Raw genomic sequence first — 16,453 nt, 5'->3', positions numbered from 1 at the left:
TCCCGTAATAAATAGTTCTTTGTGACTCACTTTACTTATTTTCTTCTTCTTTTTTAGTGAATCGTAGGGCATAGTTAAACTTTTCCTTAAATCCGTTCGCTTTCTTTCCTCGAAAGTTTTGTAAAAGAATGAACTTGAACTAGGAAAAAAATCTAAAAAAAAAAATTATTCTTTTGAGTAGAAAAAGCCCAAAACAAACCAAATTAAAAAACAATAAGCACAGTTTCCCGCCCCAAGCCCGCGAAAAAAAACGCCCGCCCCAGCCCAGAGAAATAAGCCACCGGGGCTTGAAACAAGCCAATCTGGCAACACTGGGCAACAGAGATGCTGCTATATGAAATTGAAAAAATAGATGCCGTGCCAATCTACATAAGAAGAAAAAGATAGCGCTGGTAAAAATACCCAGAGAGAAAGACCTATGCTAGGAACTGGAGAACTTCTCTCAGATACTACTTAACTAAAAACTTGTCTTTAGCGTGTAGAAATCAGTATGGAAATTACCTCAAAGTAATACAGAAGCTTTATCCCATTAAGGGCAAAGAAACAAGCTCAGCCACAATAACTCTCGATATAACATAGATGGCCTTTTGCAGCGGATTAAATATTTTCTGATCTTGTCCGTGTCTTGTTACTTATGTCTGTTTCTTGGTTTTAGTGTTATGAATTTTTACATATTTTGATCATCACATCTAATTATTATCTATGGCATTTTTTTATATATATAACTTCTTTTTTTTCATAGAACAGAGGTTTAACATTTCTACTAAGCCAAGTAAGACAACAAGATAATGCATAGGTATACCAACAAAAAAGCGAAATTACAGGCCAGTGGAACCGAAAGAAAATGCCAATCTTTAAGCTGAGACACAAATTATTGTAAATCATTATGTAAAGAACACAAAAATAACTTTTCTGCTCATTTTACCCTGAGCAATCCTAATGTTTTTTTTCTTATTTCACTGTTTGTGAATTTCCCTTGTTACTTCCATTGTTTTGCGTTTTCTCTTACTGTTGAATTACTACTGCTACTGCTACTACTATTACTACTAACAACTCACCGCAGCACCAAGCCGCCTGAGGCAAACACAGCTACGCACGCTCTTTTTCCATTAACAATCTATTCAAAGCCTCCCTCTTTATACCTTCTCAAGAAGTTCATTTTTCCTTTAGACTTTTCTTTATGAAATCCTCCCACCCCAAAAATATATTTTATTTCGCAAAACTCTTGTCTATTTCTCAAATCAAAATTATATGTTTATTTTGGCTATTGGATATTTCGTGATATTTTTGGTGGGTGATGTTTCTTCTTTTCTTTCTGGGTCTTAACGGCTCTTTCTGGTGAATAAATTAATCTACTACCTATGTGAAAAGAACAGACTCATCTAATTCCAAAAATATTTTTCGTCTATTGTTTTGTAGTATCATGTCATGTCCTTTTAGAAATTCGTAATCTTTGGTGTTATTTTGAAAATCAATGGTGTTTCTCTGGTTTGTTTGATAAAGAGCCTTATTAATTTAGCAATAATAGTATATATTCTTAAGTTTTTCTTAAGAATATATACTGAAAATAATGTACTGATATTTACTGAAAATATACCAAAAAATTTAATATGGGATCCAAAATGAGCTTATCGGCCATCGCAAATATGCAACAACATTGACACAGCAAGTCCAAAATCACAGACCTTATATCACAGCATAGGTTTTTATCGATTGGAAATATGTCAAGGTCACCTATTTAAATATTAAGTCCGTCCAGCAACAAGGAAAGTGTAAGGACCCACTCACCTATTCCCTACAATTTAAGGGTAACTAAATACCAGCAGGTACGTACGGCCCTTACGGTGGATTCCTCCAATCTTCTACTTGTTGCCTAAGACGCTTGTTACGCAACAAATCACGCAAATAAATCCGAAATCACGAAAGAACAAGGGATGTGTAAGGACCCCCTCACCTATTCCCCGCAATTTGCAGGTAAGTTAATACCGACGGATACAGTGCGGCGTTTGCGGGGGTTCCTTCCCCTCTTCTGCTTGTTCTCAGGAAAATCAGATACAGCTTAATGATAGCTGCTATATGAAATTAAAAAAATAGATGCCGCGCCAATCTACATGAGAAAAAAAGATACCGCTGGTAAAAATACCCAGAGAGAAAGACCTATGCTAGAAATTGGAGGAGTTCTCTCAGATACTACTTAACTAAAAATCTGTCCTTAGCGTGCAGACATCAGTATGGAAATAACTTCAAAGTAATACAGAAGCTTTATCCCATTAAGGGTAAAGAAACAAGCTCAGCCACAATAACTCTCGATATAACATAGATGGCCTTTTGCAGCGGATTAAATATTTTCTGATCTTGTCCGTGTCTTGTGTCTTGTTACTTATGTCTTTTTCCTGGTTTTAGTGTTATGACTTTTTACATATTTTGATCATCACATCTAATTATTATCTATGGCATTTTTTTATATATATAACTTCTTTCTTTTCATAGAATAGAGGTTTAACATTTCTGCTAAGCCAAGTAAGACAATAAGATAACGCATAGGAATACCAACAAAAAAGCGAAATTACAGGCCAGTGAAACCAAAAGAAAATGCTAATCTTTGAGCTGAGACACAAATTATTGTAAATCATTGTGTAAAGAACAAAAAATAACTTTTCTGCTCATTTTACTCTGAGCAATCCTAATGTTTTTTTTCTTATTTCACTGTTTGTGAATTTGCCTTGTTCCTTCCATTGTTTTGTGTTTTCTCTTATTGTGGAATTACTACTGCTACTACTACTACTATTACTACTAACAACTCACCGCAGCACCAAGCCGCCTTAGGCCAACACAGCTACGCACGCTCTTTTTCCATCCCAATCTATTCAAAGCCTCCCTCTTTATACCCTCCCAAGAAGTTCATTTTTCCTTTAGACTTATCTTTATGACATCCTCCCACCCCAAAATATATTCTATTTCGCAAAACTCTTGTCTATTTCTCTAATCAAAATAAAATGTTAATTATGGCTATTGGATATTTCGTGATATTTTTGGTGGGTGATGTTTCATCTTTTCTTTCTGGGTCTTAACGGCTCTTTCTGTTCAATAAATTAATCTACTACCTTTGTGAAAAGAACAGAGTCATCTATTTTCAAAAATATTTTTCGTCTATTGCTTTGTAGTATCATGCCATGTTCTTTTAGAAATTCGTAATCTTTGGTGTTATTTTGAAAATCAATGGTGTTTCTCTGTTTTGTTTAATGAAGAGCCTTATTAATTTAGCAATAATAGTATAGCAATAAGTTTTTCTCCACAACCTTATATATTCGTAAGTTTTCTATAAGATTTAACAGTACTTCTTATTAAAGGGCTGAAGATACTGGACCTTGGCCAGTTGAAGATTCCAGCTACGGTAATTATAGATTCTAGGCTGAATAGACCAGCTTATTCTAGTACCACTGAAACTAGAAGTAGATACTTTTAAAATCAAATATCGGCTTATTTTTCTCTCTCTTTGCTTTTTTTTACTCTAAAATATGTCTAGTTATATTTTTTAACTTTTATTTCGTGCCTTGTTTTTAACATTCGTTTTATAAAAGCTCAAGAAAATTACGCAATGCTTTCCGCCCTAAATCTGTGAAAAAAACCGAAATCGATATTTCTCCAAAGAAACATTTTGGATGTGTGTGTTTTCCAGAAATTCTTCATATGGAGTCGTAAAGTATCAAGAAGGAAAGTTGAATCCCTAGTGCACCAAAAATTTTTTAAGTAACAAGATGTGGCACATAGCGTGTTTTTGTCAGAGTAGAAAACTATGTTTAGTAGAAACTAGAAAACGTAGTAGAGAACTATTTTTAGGCGGAACGCTTGCAATCTTCATATACTGGTATACACAGCATATGCTTTATGCTATTATACTGCCATACTATTATGTACACTTATATACCTCACACACGGCATCTTTTTTTATTTTATAGTGTCTTATCTAGAACTTGCATGCAGATTCACTTTATTCATTGAGTTATGAGGTTTTTTTCACTCTTCATCATTTTTTATTGGTATTTTAAGCACGTTGCATGACGTACTTTTAAATCGTGTATACGTTACATTACTTGATCGTAGAATTTTATCGTTTTTGTGTTTCGTACTCTATTCTGCTCGATATTCAAACCTATCCAGATTTTAGAGATTTATACTTACTAATTTGGTAAAGTAAACCTTTTAAACTAGATACTGATCATGATTGTTTCTCAGATTTACAATATTTAATTACACCTTTTTGTTACCTCTTTTTGTAAAATAATAAATGGCCAGGATTATCCGCTACTCTGTTTAATTAAAATTCATCTTCTTACCCCAATTACCCTGGTTTTCCATAAAATAGGGCCATCGGTACTCCAAGCGGTGCACCTTGGAATCTAAATTTAGTGTAGCTAATTCTTAGTTTTGAAATGTATAGATAACTAAAGTAAAGATAGCTTTCTCCTAATTTGTACCTAAAATCCAAGAAGGAAAATTGATGGCAGGTCATATCTTCTGATATGTAATGAAGACCAACTTTTGATACATTTGAGCAAAAACAAATATTTCCTTTATAAATTCCAATTTTCGTTCTCGGAGGAGAAAGGTGGAAGTAGTACAGCAAAGGAAGTTCTCCCTCATTAATTTTCTTTCATGTTATTGACTTCTGATACACAATGGTTTTATCAAGTAATTTTTGTAATTTGTTTAATAAACTGATCCTGGAGGAGCAGCCCTGCCATCTACTTCATTTTATTGATTTTTGAGCACCGAAATTAGCTTTCGGTATCCCTAATTTTTTATACCTATAAATTTTTGGTCACCAAAAAAAGAAAAGCACTCGTACCTTAGATATAAACAGGCTTAAAACGGGTTCTAAAGAACTGACTTTAGTTTAGCGAATTGTCAGGCCTAGACCTAGACCTAGCTAGAATGGTGAACATTTCATGCTTGGTTTACGTCCGACTTCAAGAGCAGGTTTCTCAATTCGATAGACTAGTCCTAAGTTTGAGAACTCACTTAAATAAATTATGATTACTGAGTCTTCTAATGCTTTTAAACAGAACTTTAAAGAACATATTTTTGCTTTGAGTTTTTCTCTGTGGGTGTTGTCTTTCTTTTGGGTGTGTCACAATTTATTGGTCTCAAGTAAAAATGCACTTAACTCTGCGCTAGCGCAACATATTCAATACGGTTTAAAAGCCAATTCTATAAAATAACTTTTTTATCCTATGATTTGAGATATTATCCTATGATATGAGAGTTCATGGTGTGAGGACCTTTTTTGGATATAACCTATTACTAAAGGATTATAGTCTTTACCAGACCTACAGCTAATATTCAATTCAGTAACCAAGGGATTATATTTTGAATAAGCGGATCATTTTTCTTCTTGAGTGAGAATTCCCTTGGGAACTTTGATTAAGAATTAACCTGAGTGATTTCCCTAGAGTCATTTAATATCCGATTGTTTTGATTTATTTACTATTGACTTTTTTGCAATTTGAACTCGGTGTACGCAGTAGCGATATTTACAATGGATCTGGAGCAGTGTGGTACCTGTTTAAAAAGAATTACAAGCAAAACAGGCAGCGTGCAGTGTATCAAATGTAATAAATGGTCTCATTTTAGTTGTGGAAAAACTAAATACTCTAATGACCTGAAGAAGATCTTTGTGTGCGTAATTTGTACACAAAAAGATTCCCCAAAAACCTTTACTCTGAAAAAACTGAGATCGAAAAATAATAGTCCGAAACAGCAAAGTAACAACGATAAAATCCAGGATCACCTTAAAAAGAGCACTATCTTCCCAGTAGAAAAATTTTCATCCAAATCTCCAGGCATTCCTGGCAGTGCACTGAGAATTATGGATACTATAGAAAATATCACCGAGGAAAGAAATGACTGCTCAGGTCCTGATCTGAGCTGCCTCTTATGTGACGAACCGACAAAAGACAGCCCTTCGTTTGATTGTCACCTTTGCTTAAGCCGCATGCTTGCGGCCTGCACTACAATTAATGCAGACATAGTCCTTGCTCTGCAGAAACCCTCTGGACGTTCCTTTCTTTTTACCTGTGAGAAGTGCTTAAACCAGGGTAATATAACCAGCTCTAAAGTTCTCAGTAATAATGTATCTGTTCAATTCAGTAGCTTTCTTACTAGTCAAACAACATAAACCGACCTAGAGTATTCTCAGTCTCCGCATATAGATGAAGAGGGTCTTACAACAGATCATATTCCTGAACGACGTGTCTGCAGATTTCACATAAGGCGAGGCTGTAGAAAGGGGGAGAATTACACGTTTCTCCATATTTGCTTGGATTATTTCAAAGGCATATGCCGTGATGTATTCTGCCTCACAGATCTCTGTGTAAAAAATTTGTTCATGGCCTTTGTTTCATGAACTGTTGTCCTAATGTGCATCTCACTTCCCCCAGAAGGAAAAAGCTACGTTCCAATACTGAACTGCGAAGTTCAAAAAAAGGGGAGCGAAAAATTCCACCTCTGTTAAAACATGGTTGCCAAAGACAACAATTTACAGTCCCACTTATGAGCTTGAAGCTCAAACCACCTGTCTTAAATCAGCCAATGCAGATCCCTCTCCCCTCATACCAACCACTCCTCGTGAAAAACTTGGAGAAACTGGCAAGAACCAACACCTGCCAGCCTTCCGACAATATATCCAGTACTAACAACCAACCAGTTTGGAATTTCAAAGAAATCAAAGATTCACCCACCCCTTAAACCATGTCTTCCGAGTATCCCAACTTGGAACCGATTCAATGTGCTGGCAAGGAGATTCGAGACCGCAGTGTAAAGCCCTTCTTTCATCCCTATATATTTCCGAAAATACTATTATCAAATGTCCGGTCACTTATGAACAAATTAGAAGAGGTTGAACTTTGCTTGAAGAATGAACTGGTTGATATTGCTTGTATCTGTGAATCATGGTCCGTGACTGAAGATGTTGTAGCATTTGAAGGATATGATACCTATTTCAAACCTAGAATGACACCCAATGATATTTCAGTAACACATGGTGGTGGTGTTGGTATTATTTGTCGATCGTCTATAAGAAATCGAGTTCTCACTTTCAGTAATATACCAAATAAGCATGGTTTTGAAGTATTATGGTTGTGGTGCAGGCCTAAGAAGCTTCCTAAGGAAGTGGCATCACTGGTGATATGTGTTGTTTACTATCCGCCCCGTGGCCCCTATCGTAAAGACCTTGTGAATTACTTACAGAATTGCACTGACAATGTACGATCCTTGTATCCTAATGCTGGTATCATAATGTGTGGTGACTTTAATGACCTTACCTTAGACCTTAGATCCTCCTGTGCCGCCAGAGGCACCCAGGGCATCCACGAAGAGCCGCCAGTCATCTCGCATGTGTGCCGCTGCTCAAACATCTTCCCACTGGGGCTGGATCGTCGTGTGGATGTTCGACAAATCCCGTTGGTAGGTGCGCCGCAGCGTGTTCTTGGGTCTACCTCTCCTTTGAGTTCCCTGGGGTTGCCACTCTAGGATCAGCCTAGGGATCCTGTCTTCCTTCATACGGATCACGTGCCCAAGATACCGCCATCTACGTTGCCGGATGACGTCTGTGACCCTGGGCTAGCCTGAGATAGAGCGGACTATCTGGTTTGTGACGTGATCCCTCCAGTCGATGTTCAGGATCCTCCGAAGGCAGTTGTTTTCGAAGGCTAGGATCCGTCTTTCTTGTTGCTGATTCAACTTCCAGCACTCACTGCTGTAGAGAAGTGCAGAAAGGATGTTGCTATTAAATAGTCTCAATTTCAGCTTCAGGGAATACTTTTTCGATCGCCATACTGGCTTTAGTCGGTTAAAAGCTCCACTGGCTTGCCCAATCCTCTGCTGCACTTCTCGCTCACTTGATCCTGAGTTCTCCACAGTATTGCCGAGGTACCTGAACTCCAGGACCTGCTCGATGGTTGAATCTCCGCATTTCATGTCCAGAGGGGAATCGGTTGTTGCCATACTCTTTGTCTTCTCCGTGTTGATCTTGAGTCCAAGTCGGCTAGCATTTTCACGGATAGTATTAAGAAGATCCTGGAGTTTGGCCTTGTTCCTCTCCATCAAGGCAATATCGTCAGCAAAATCCAGGTCGGCTAGCTTTTTGGCTTCTCCAATTTGGATGCCAAATCCTGTACAATCACGAAGTACGTAATCAATAACGAGGACAAAGAGTAACGGAGAAAGGACACAACCCTGTTTTACGCCGGACTTGATACAGAAATATCTGGTGTTCCCATCTTGGGTCTGAACACAGCATTCTGTGTTTTCATACAATGCAACAATTAGGGACACTATTTTTTCGGGGATTCCATAGTCCCGCAGGATTTTCCAAAGTGAGTCTCGGTCGATGGAGCCGAACGCTTTTTCGAAGTCCACGAAAATCAGGTACATTTTTTGTCTCCATTCATTGGACTCCTCGATCATCATTCGTAGCACATAGATGAGGTCAGTGCAGGAACGGGACGGCCGGAATCCATGCTGTTCGTCACGCAAGTGACTATCGAGGGCTGTCTGAATGCGCCGGAGAATAATCTGTGCGAAGAGTTTACCCGGAGTCGAAATGGCTTCCCTCTAGTTGTCCCTCTAGTTGTCACATTTTGTCGCGTCACCTTTCTTAAAAAGTTTGACGAGCGTACTTTTTGTCCAATCATCAGGTACTTTCTCAGATTTTCAAATGCTAGCAAAGAGTGTCAGTCACACAGTCATACAGACGCTAAGTGATGCTTTTATCATCTCAGCTGATATCTTGTCTGTACCTGCAGCTCTACGATTTTTCAGCTTGCAGGCTGCTTGACTGATTTCTACATCAGATGGTTCTTCGGTGCTGATTTGGAGGTTCAAACAGGGGGTTACGGGGATGTCAGGCGGATCCAGAGGGTGGGGTCTGTTCAGAACCTTTTCGAAATGCAAGGCCCATACTTCGGCGATTTCCGATGGGTCTGTGACAGTTTTGCCACTCGCATCCTTGACTGGTCCGTTTACGTTTCGGCTTTTCCCAACGATTTCGTTAGTAATCTTGTATACGGCTCTGGAGTCACCTCGTTTTGCCGCTTCCTCCGCCATGGCAGCTTTTTCCTCCAAAAGGTTGTGCTTGTCCCCCCTTGCACTTCTTTTGACTAGTTTATCCAGATCTCTGTACAGCTGGTTCTTTAGGACTGTGTCGTTGCATTCCCCACGGTTAAGAAGCTGCTGTTCTAGGTTGTGTCGGTCGCCAATCAGGTTCCATGTCCTCTCGGATAGCCATTGGTCTTTGGGCCTCTTGGCATACCCAACCGTAGCAGCAGCCGTTTGGCTATAAACCTCCTTGATGGTGTTCCAGGTCGACTCCCGACTGGCGTCAGTGTCATCATCTAGGGCAAGGGCTTCGAACTTGTTAGAGAGTGTAAGGGCAAACACATTTCGTATTGCCGGAGTGGAAAGCTTTGCGGAGTCGAAGGCGGGGTTTGCCTTGGGGCTGGTCTTCGGTGCAGCCTTTAACTTCAACGATATCCTGGCTATCATTAGGGCGTGATCGGATGCCACGTCAGCTCCTCTGAAGGCTCTCACATCTTGTAGACTAGACTTCCATTTTCTATTTATCAGAAGGTGGTCGATTTGGTTGTGCGCTCTCCCGTCTGGAGAGTTCCAGGAATATTTGTGGATTGTTTTGTGTGCAAACATAGTACCCCCAATTATTAGGTCATTTGTCAGTGCAAAGTCCACTAGTAGCGTTCCGTTCTCGTTTATTTCGCCGAATCCTTCGCTTCCCAGGACCTCAGGGCAGTAAGACTTATCATTCCCCACTTTGGCATTGAAGTCACCGGCGAAGCAGATTAAGTCATGACTGCGAATGTCTTTTGCCACAGCTTGAAGGGTGTTGTAAAAGCTGTCCTTCGTCGCGTCCAATGCTCGCTAGTTTTCTTTTTGAAAGATCTCAGTGTGTCCAACTTCCTGATCATGAGCCATCTGAATTTGTAAATATTTTTTGTGGTTCGCCACAAGGGACTAAATTAGGTCCGCTTTCTTTTCTTATTGTTTTTAACCGTATTTTAACAACAATACGTGAGCGTTTTAAATTTGCTGATGGTTTAACTGTTTTATCACTGCGACTAAGCCCTCCGATTACTGAACGGTCTGACTTGATCAAAATCTATCATGACCTAAAAGCTGAATTAGGAAAGATAAAACTGACGGTCAGTGAAACTAACAGCTCTTATGACATTTTCCTTCCTAAAGGGTAACAACCACTCTTCTCATAATTCCATACTGCCAACAAAGAAAACTGTTAAAATACTTGGGATTCTTTTGGACGATGATTTAAGATGGAATTCACACGTTGACTATCTGACTAAAAAAGGCGCCTCGCTTTTACATTCATTTTCCAACCTAAAAAGATTTGGTACACCAACTGAGGTTTTAAAGTCTGTATACTGCAGCTATGTTAGACCTTCTCTTGATTATGCATGCCCTGCTTGGCATCCAGGATTGACAAAAGATCAAACAGATAGACTTGAGATGATACAAAAAAGAGCCGTAAAAATTATACTTTGACAAAACTACTAAACTTACGAAGATGCACTGAAACAAATCAATTCGGACTCACTTGATAGTCGTAGACATGGCTTAATATATAGATTTGGACTAAATTGTTTAAATTCCCCAACTCATTGTCGTCTACTACCCAACTTTGTGAGCCCCCCCCCCCCCGAACTGAAGGACCAGTTACTAGACTCCGACAAATAAAAAAGAATTGTCCACAGTTACTGACTTGCTCAGCTTATAGAACTGAGAGATATCGCAAATCATTTGTTCCATATTTTACCCGTCATTTTAATAATATAGACGCGACTAATATTTAATGTTTGATTAATATATGTTTGATTAATATAATGTTTGTTTAAATTTTCCTGTGAGTGTTTTTGAAGGTATAAATTATTTTTGTCATGACATGCTAATGCTAGCTCCGGCTATTGTAGTGAATAAATATATTCTATTCTATTCTAAAAACAATTGGTAATATTTATTTAAAAAACTCTGTATGTTCAGATAGATCTTGGCAGCAGGACCAAATTAGTATTCGCTCTTTTTTATGTTTTGCACGCAACTATGGTACACAAGTTTTAGCCATTTTGGCGGAGGCTGAACTTATATATGAGAACTTATATAGGCAGAACTATTGTGTCGCATTTAAAACAAAAGAAAGGACAAATATGAAAAAAAAAATATGCCACTATATATGTGGATGCAACCAAAAAAATTTTACGGGGGGGTGGTGGTAATGAGATTTTCGTTCGCGTCTTTACAAAGCTAAAGACGGCAAGAGTTACGAACAGTGCAAGGGATACTTAGATAATTATCGTGATTCTCTCTCAGATTTAGAATATTTAATTACACCCTTTTGTTACCTCTTTTTGTAAAATAATAAATGGCCAGGATTATCCACTGCTTTGTTACATTAAAATTCATCTTCTTACCACAATTATCCTGGTTTTCCCTAAAATAGGGCCTTTGGTACCCCAAATGGTGCACCTTGGGATCTAAATGGCACAGACCCTGATGTTAAGACACAATTTTCACAAGTGTAAACCCTAAAGACAAGCTTATGGTTTCAACGAAAAAGAAAAGCTATTAAGGAAAAAATGCCACAATTATATATAAGATAATTATGTAAAGAAATAATGCTATACATAAACTTTGTTTTCAAAGCATACTTTAAAAATGAAATATTTTACATCCTATGCATAAGCGAGTGGCTTCTTTAATTATCGGCTATTAGTCCTGAAAGTTGAAAGTCAGCTAGTGAGAGAACTTTTTTTTTACTGTCTTGAGTGCATATTTTTCTTTTTTTTTATAATTTAAAGTTTTGTTGTTTATGACTTACAGATTTGGAAGATACAATGAAAAGAAACAAAATAAATAACGGCATATAAACTAAGAGAGTGACAGAGAGAAAAGAGGGAAAGAGATAAAGCGAGTGAGAGACAAAGATGGAGAGGGAAATATAACTAGAACTAAATCGAGATTGAGCTTGAGCGATTTTTTTTGGCATTAACAGTGTTAGTTGTCTGCATATGAAGCCCATAGGTCCTTCACTCGTACAGCATTTAACGTTATTCATGTAGATCAGTAGTTCTGAAACTTATTTAGACACTGTACCCTTTTTACCCATAAAACATTTTAGGTACGCCTTCTCAGTTACCGGTACTAAGTAAACTACAGCTAAAATATTAAGCGAAGTTTTTACAGGGCTAGAATTGTGTAGTGTCTTTTTGAGGGTGGTGGGATATTTTTCATGGGATATATTTTCTAGAGGAAACTTTCTGCGGGAGCAACTTTCAACTAGGGGACGAGTGCAGTGGGGTGGGGGGGCTTTTTGATGGGAAACTACCATGGAGGAGAAGGTTACTGGCATTATTTTTAAAACAATCAGAAATTACAGTCTGGTTCAAATGAAGTGCGCTAAGAAAAATTTCTCACCCGAGATCGTCAACAAGAAATTTTCTGGATGGAATTTTCAGCTAGAATGGAATTACCTGGGGGGAATTGCAATCTTTTTAATTAAAAAAAAAACTTTTTCAAACAAAAAAAGTTTGTTAAAGAAAAATAAAAAGTTCCCTTAAAGCAAAAATGAGTAAAAATAAATTCAAATAATTTTCTAAGGGTAAAAATACAAAACAAATCACAATCAAAAACCAAATTAAACGCAAAAGGAACAGAAATTACAATAAATAACCAAGTAAAGCTCAAAACAAGCAAAAGTTAACATGAGTAGGGCTGACAACCCCCACACCTCAAGACCAGAGCATAATTTTCACTTTACTGGAAACAAAATACATTTTAAATGTTTTCACTTTTTTGATCTATAATAAATAAAGAAGTATTAAAACTTTAAGGACTAAATATGAGAATATGTATATTAAACTGACAATCGACAATTATTATTATGTTTTTCTTAATGAAGCGAAAATTCTGTTCTGTTTGTTAAAGACATGGGGATTGTAAGTCTAATCCTTATAATTTTTACACGTTTTGAGTTTGATCAGCTTATTTATTGTGATTTCTGTTTGTTTTGGGTTTCATTTATTTTAAAATGGTGAATTTTTGTAGTTCTACACTTGGAAGATAAGAAAAACTACCCCGTAGAATTTGACATCGCTTTCTTCCGTAAAAACTTAAACAATAATAATATGTTGGTTCCCAAAGGAAAAGGTTCCCAAATGCTTTCAAACCTTCTTAAACTTTATGGTTCTATATGTTTTTAGCTTAATTTTCATTATTTTTCATCTGCATTCTTTGTTCTTCTTTTTTTAATTTGGCACCCACTACTGTCAAAATAGTACCTTTTAACAAATTCAGGTTTTGGATTTTTTTTTTTTTGAAGTTTTCAAGATATTTATGGTGTGTAAATTCTTCTTTTTCACTTTCCTTAGATCTTTTCAACGACACTAAGCAAAATAAAACACAACTCAAACAAAATTGTTAAACTTGGATAATCCTATTTTCCAAGGAGGTGGAGGGGGGGGCTTCCGGATGATATTTTACAAGGGGATATTATCCACGGGGGGGGGGGGGTAAAAGCTTGGAAGCCAACCGTTATTCATATCAATTTTCATTTATCCTGTAAACACCCTTTAATATTTAGTCAACCGTTTTATTAAAGAATCTTTTCGTGTTACACTTCAATACAACCAAAATAGTAAAATTTCGATAACTACAAAATAGGACGTTAGTAACCAATACAACTAGATTTGTTCCTCAGCCTGTTACCACATTAAATCAATGAATAACGTTTTGACATTATTCATATGCTCTCTAGGTCTTAAGCCTTCGGGTTTAGAATTATCGTGTTATAATTACGGAGAGAGTGCTTTGTTTAAGAAAACTTCTACCCAATTTTGACAGCTCCGATTCAAAATACCCCTGCAATTCCGCTAGATACTATGTTGATGTGCGTAACAAATTTTTCTTTTCCTTTAGAAATAGGAATGTGTATTTGGGGCCCAAGTAACAATAACTGAGATGAGATTCGTGTTCGGTAAAAAAAAATACAATTCTTTGGGAAATTCATTTACAAGGGGAACAATATTTCTCTGATAAAGTGGTTGTACCTCAGTAGGTAGCAATAAGTTCTCATGGAATCTCCCCATTTCCGGGCATAGAATCTTAAAGTAAGAGATTTTTGAGGTCTAGTTTTTAAGAAGTTCACAATTTTAACACTCTCTGATCAAAGTCATCTTTAAGTTCATCAGGGAGGATCTTAACCACCAAAGCCTCTCGGTAAAGTACAGAATGAGTGAACTTACACTCAGTTGGGACATTTTTAACATGGCCTACAAGCCCCATGATGCGACCGCTCATTGCCTTAGCACCATTCATACACACAGTTTTTCCACTTGAGCTGGTTTTTAGAAAAAAAGATTTATCAACTTGAAAATATCTTCACCTTTTTCCGATGTTTCAAGTGTCTTACAAAATAAATATCTTCAAATATTGTATTTTGAAAAATTACACGTGCAAAAACGATCAATTGGGCTATACCAGTGACATCTTGGGTTTCATCGCATTGTATACCAATGCGAGGTCTACCTCGAACTGTTCCGACAAGTTGTTCTTCTGTGTCATACGCCATATCACTAATTCTCCTTGAAACTGGATCATTTGATAATGGAATCGCTTTACTCTTTTTGCCTCTTCCTCACCAAATATACAAGGAACAATTTCTGCGGCGACAGGAAGAATTAGATTTTCGGCAATAATATGGTTTTTACCAGGCTTCGCAATCAACTGACTAACTATGTAAGAAGCTTTTGCAGCACTTTCATTTTGTTCTGCACCAGAAAACTATTTTGTTTACAAAAGACGCTCAAAGTACTGTAACTCCTGTTTTACTAAATTCTCGTGTTCGCTTTCAAAATGATATTCTAAAAGACAATGTTTCACAGATTTGTTATATAAAATTTCAGAACAAACAGCGCATTGTGGATTAGGCTTGTCTGAGCTTTCAGTCCAAGTAAAAGCTAGTTTAAGTACAATTCTTCATATTTTCTCTTTTACTTTTAGATTCATTTGCCAGTTTTTCGTTTTTTTCTTGGGCTGCTCATTGATAACAAGACTTTCAGAACTAATTTCATTTTGTAAAGTTGATGGCCCAGCACTTTGATTCAGATCTGCATGAGGTCTTTTCTTTGGGAGCCATTTATCTATTGTTGATTTTGTTGTAAAATTCACTTGCGTACCTGAATCAATACACTGACGTAGTGCTTGAACACGATTGGGTGTCCGCTGAATAACACAACACACCACAAAAATAGCACAATACTGAGAGTGAGCTCGTAATAACAGGCAATAATACTGCAGTGCAGTGACACAACAGACTGGCCGGCCTACAAAGCCACTCTGATGACTAGGCCTTAGTGGCATGCGCACGTCAACGTGTCCCCACTGAAACCGCTTGAGGGTCAGAAAGGGACAATTCTTATAATTTTACCAGTCCTATAGTTAAAGAATTGCTTCATTTTTTTTGTTGGCCGGCCGCGTACCCCTAAAAATGTTCCCTAACCCCAACTGGTAAGCGTACCATAGTTTGAGAGCCACTGATGTAGATGATCTTAACCCTTGGTGTTCCTCCTAAGTCATTGTGTATTGGAGACATTATGCTTATTCTCGAGAATGGAAAATCGCTGTTTCTCCGGCGAATTATGTTTCAACTATTCTGTCCAAGCTGTTTGAATTAGCCCCATGAACACGGCCGGTATTCTTACATATCGAAGAGAGTCAATGCCTGTCTTGGTTCATATACCGAAGATGCATTGGATAGCTTTAGATGATATCTTTTCCTGTAATTTAAAATTACAGTAAACCATTGAAATGGTTCATAGTTACTCAACTTCAGAAATTTTACCATCTAGTTTGAAAAGTTAATATTTGCATTTGAGGATCAATGAAGGCAGTTTGCGCTTATTACACTAAGGTGTTAGGCAATGCAGAATTTATGGACATATCTCTTAAGCTTTTGGCAAATAAAAATCATGAAATTACCAACATTTTGAACTTTAAGATGATTCTGGTGTCAGCTGGCAACATGGATGAATATATTCATATAATAAGATATATATAAGTATTTATCAATATATGCTCAACAAATAACAGTAAACAATAACATCATGTTCAACATAATTACCTCATTAAAATAGAGATGTTCAAGATAATGCAGGAAACATAAACATATTCATGAGTCAAACAGTAAACATTGCTACACGAATTGAAGAAACAAATGCTGGGTGGCGTGCTACTAATGTAACCCTTAAATTGGGTTGACTGGTATCAGGAAAAAACCTCTATTTAAGCCTACTACACATATACTACTACACGTATAGCAAGTTTTTCCATGTATAGGTGTGAAAAAATTAAATAAAATTATAATTTTTGTTAA

General features: G+C 37.2%; 2 protein-coding genes across 3 annotated transcripts in view; both read right to left on the bottom strand.

The window, feature by feature from the left end:
• LOC136038232 (protein asteroid homolog 1-like) overlaps window positions 1-599 on the bottom strand; it is a 29,485-nt gene extending 28,886 nt beyond the window's left edge. The window contains exon 1 of one of the 2 annotated variants that reach the window (XM_065721338.1): window positions 502-599. The gene's annotated coding sequence lies outside the window, so the exon portion shown is untranslated. The remainder of the gene's footprint in view (window positions 1-501) is intronic. The other variant, XM_065721337.1, reaches the window with a different exon arrangement.
• Window positions 600-8,736: 8,137 nt separating this feature from the next.
• LOC136037582 (uncharacterized) lies at window positions 8,737-14,650 on the bottom strand. The gene is made up of 2 exons (XM_065720302.1): window positions 14,560-14,650; window positions 8,737-9,887 (listed from the first exon to the last, which is right to left on the bottom strand). The coding sequence occupies exons 1-2, from the start codon at window positions 14,648-14,650 to the stop codon at window positions 8,737-8,739; spliced, it is 1,242 nt and encodes a 413-aa protein (XP_065576374.1).
• Between the last annotated feature and the right edge of the window lie 1,803 nt (window positions 14,651-16,453).

The sequence above is a fragment of the Artemia franciscana genome, chromosome 17, assembly GCF_032884065.1.
Source record: "Artemia franciscana chromosome 17, ASM3288406v1, whole genome shotgun sequence".
Taxonomy (NCBI): domain Eukaryota; kingdom Metazoa; phylum Arthropoda; class Branchiopoda; order Anostraca; family Artemiidae; genus Artemia; species Artemia franciscana.
The sequence above is the reverse complement of the archived record's forward strand: the minus strand, read 5'-3'. Positions and strand labels throughout refer to the sequence as shown.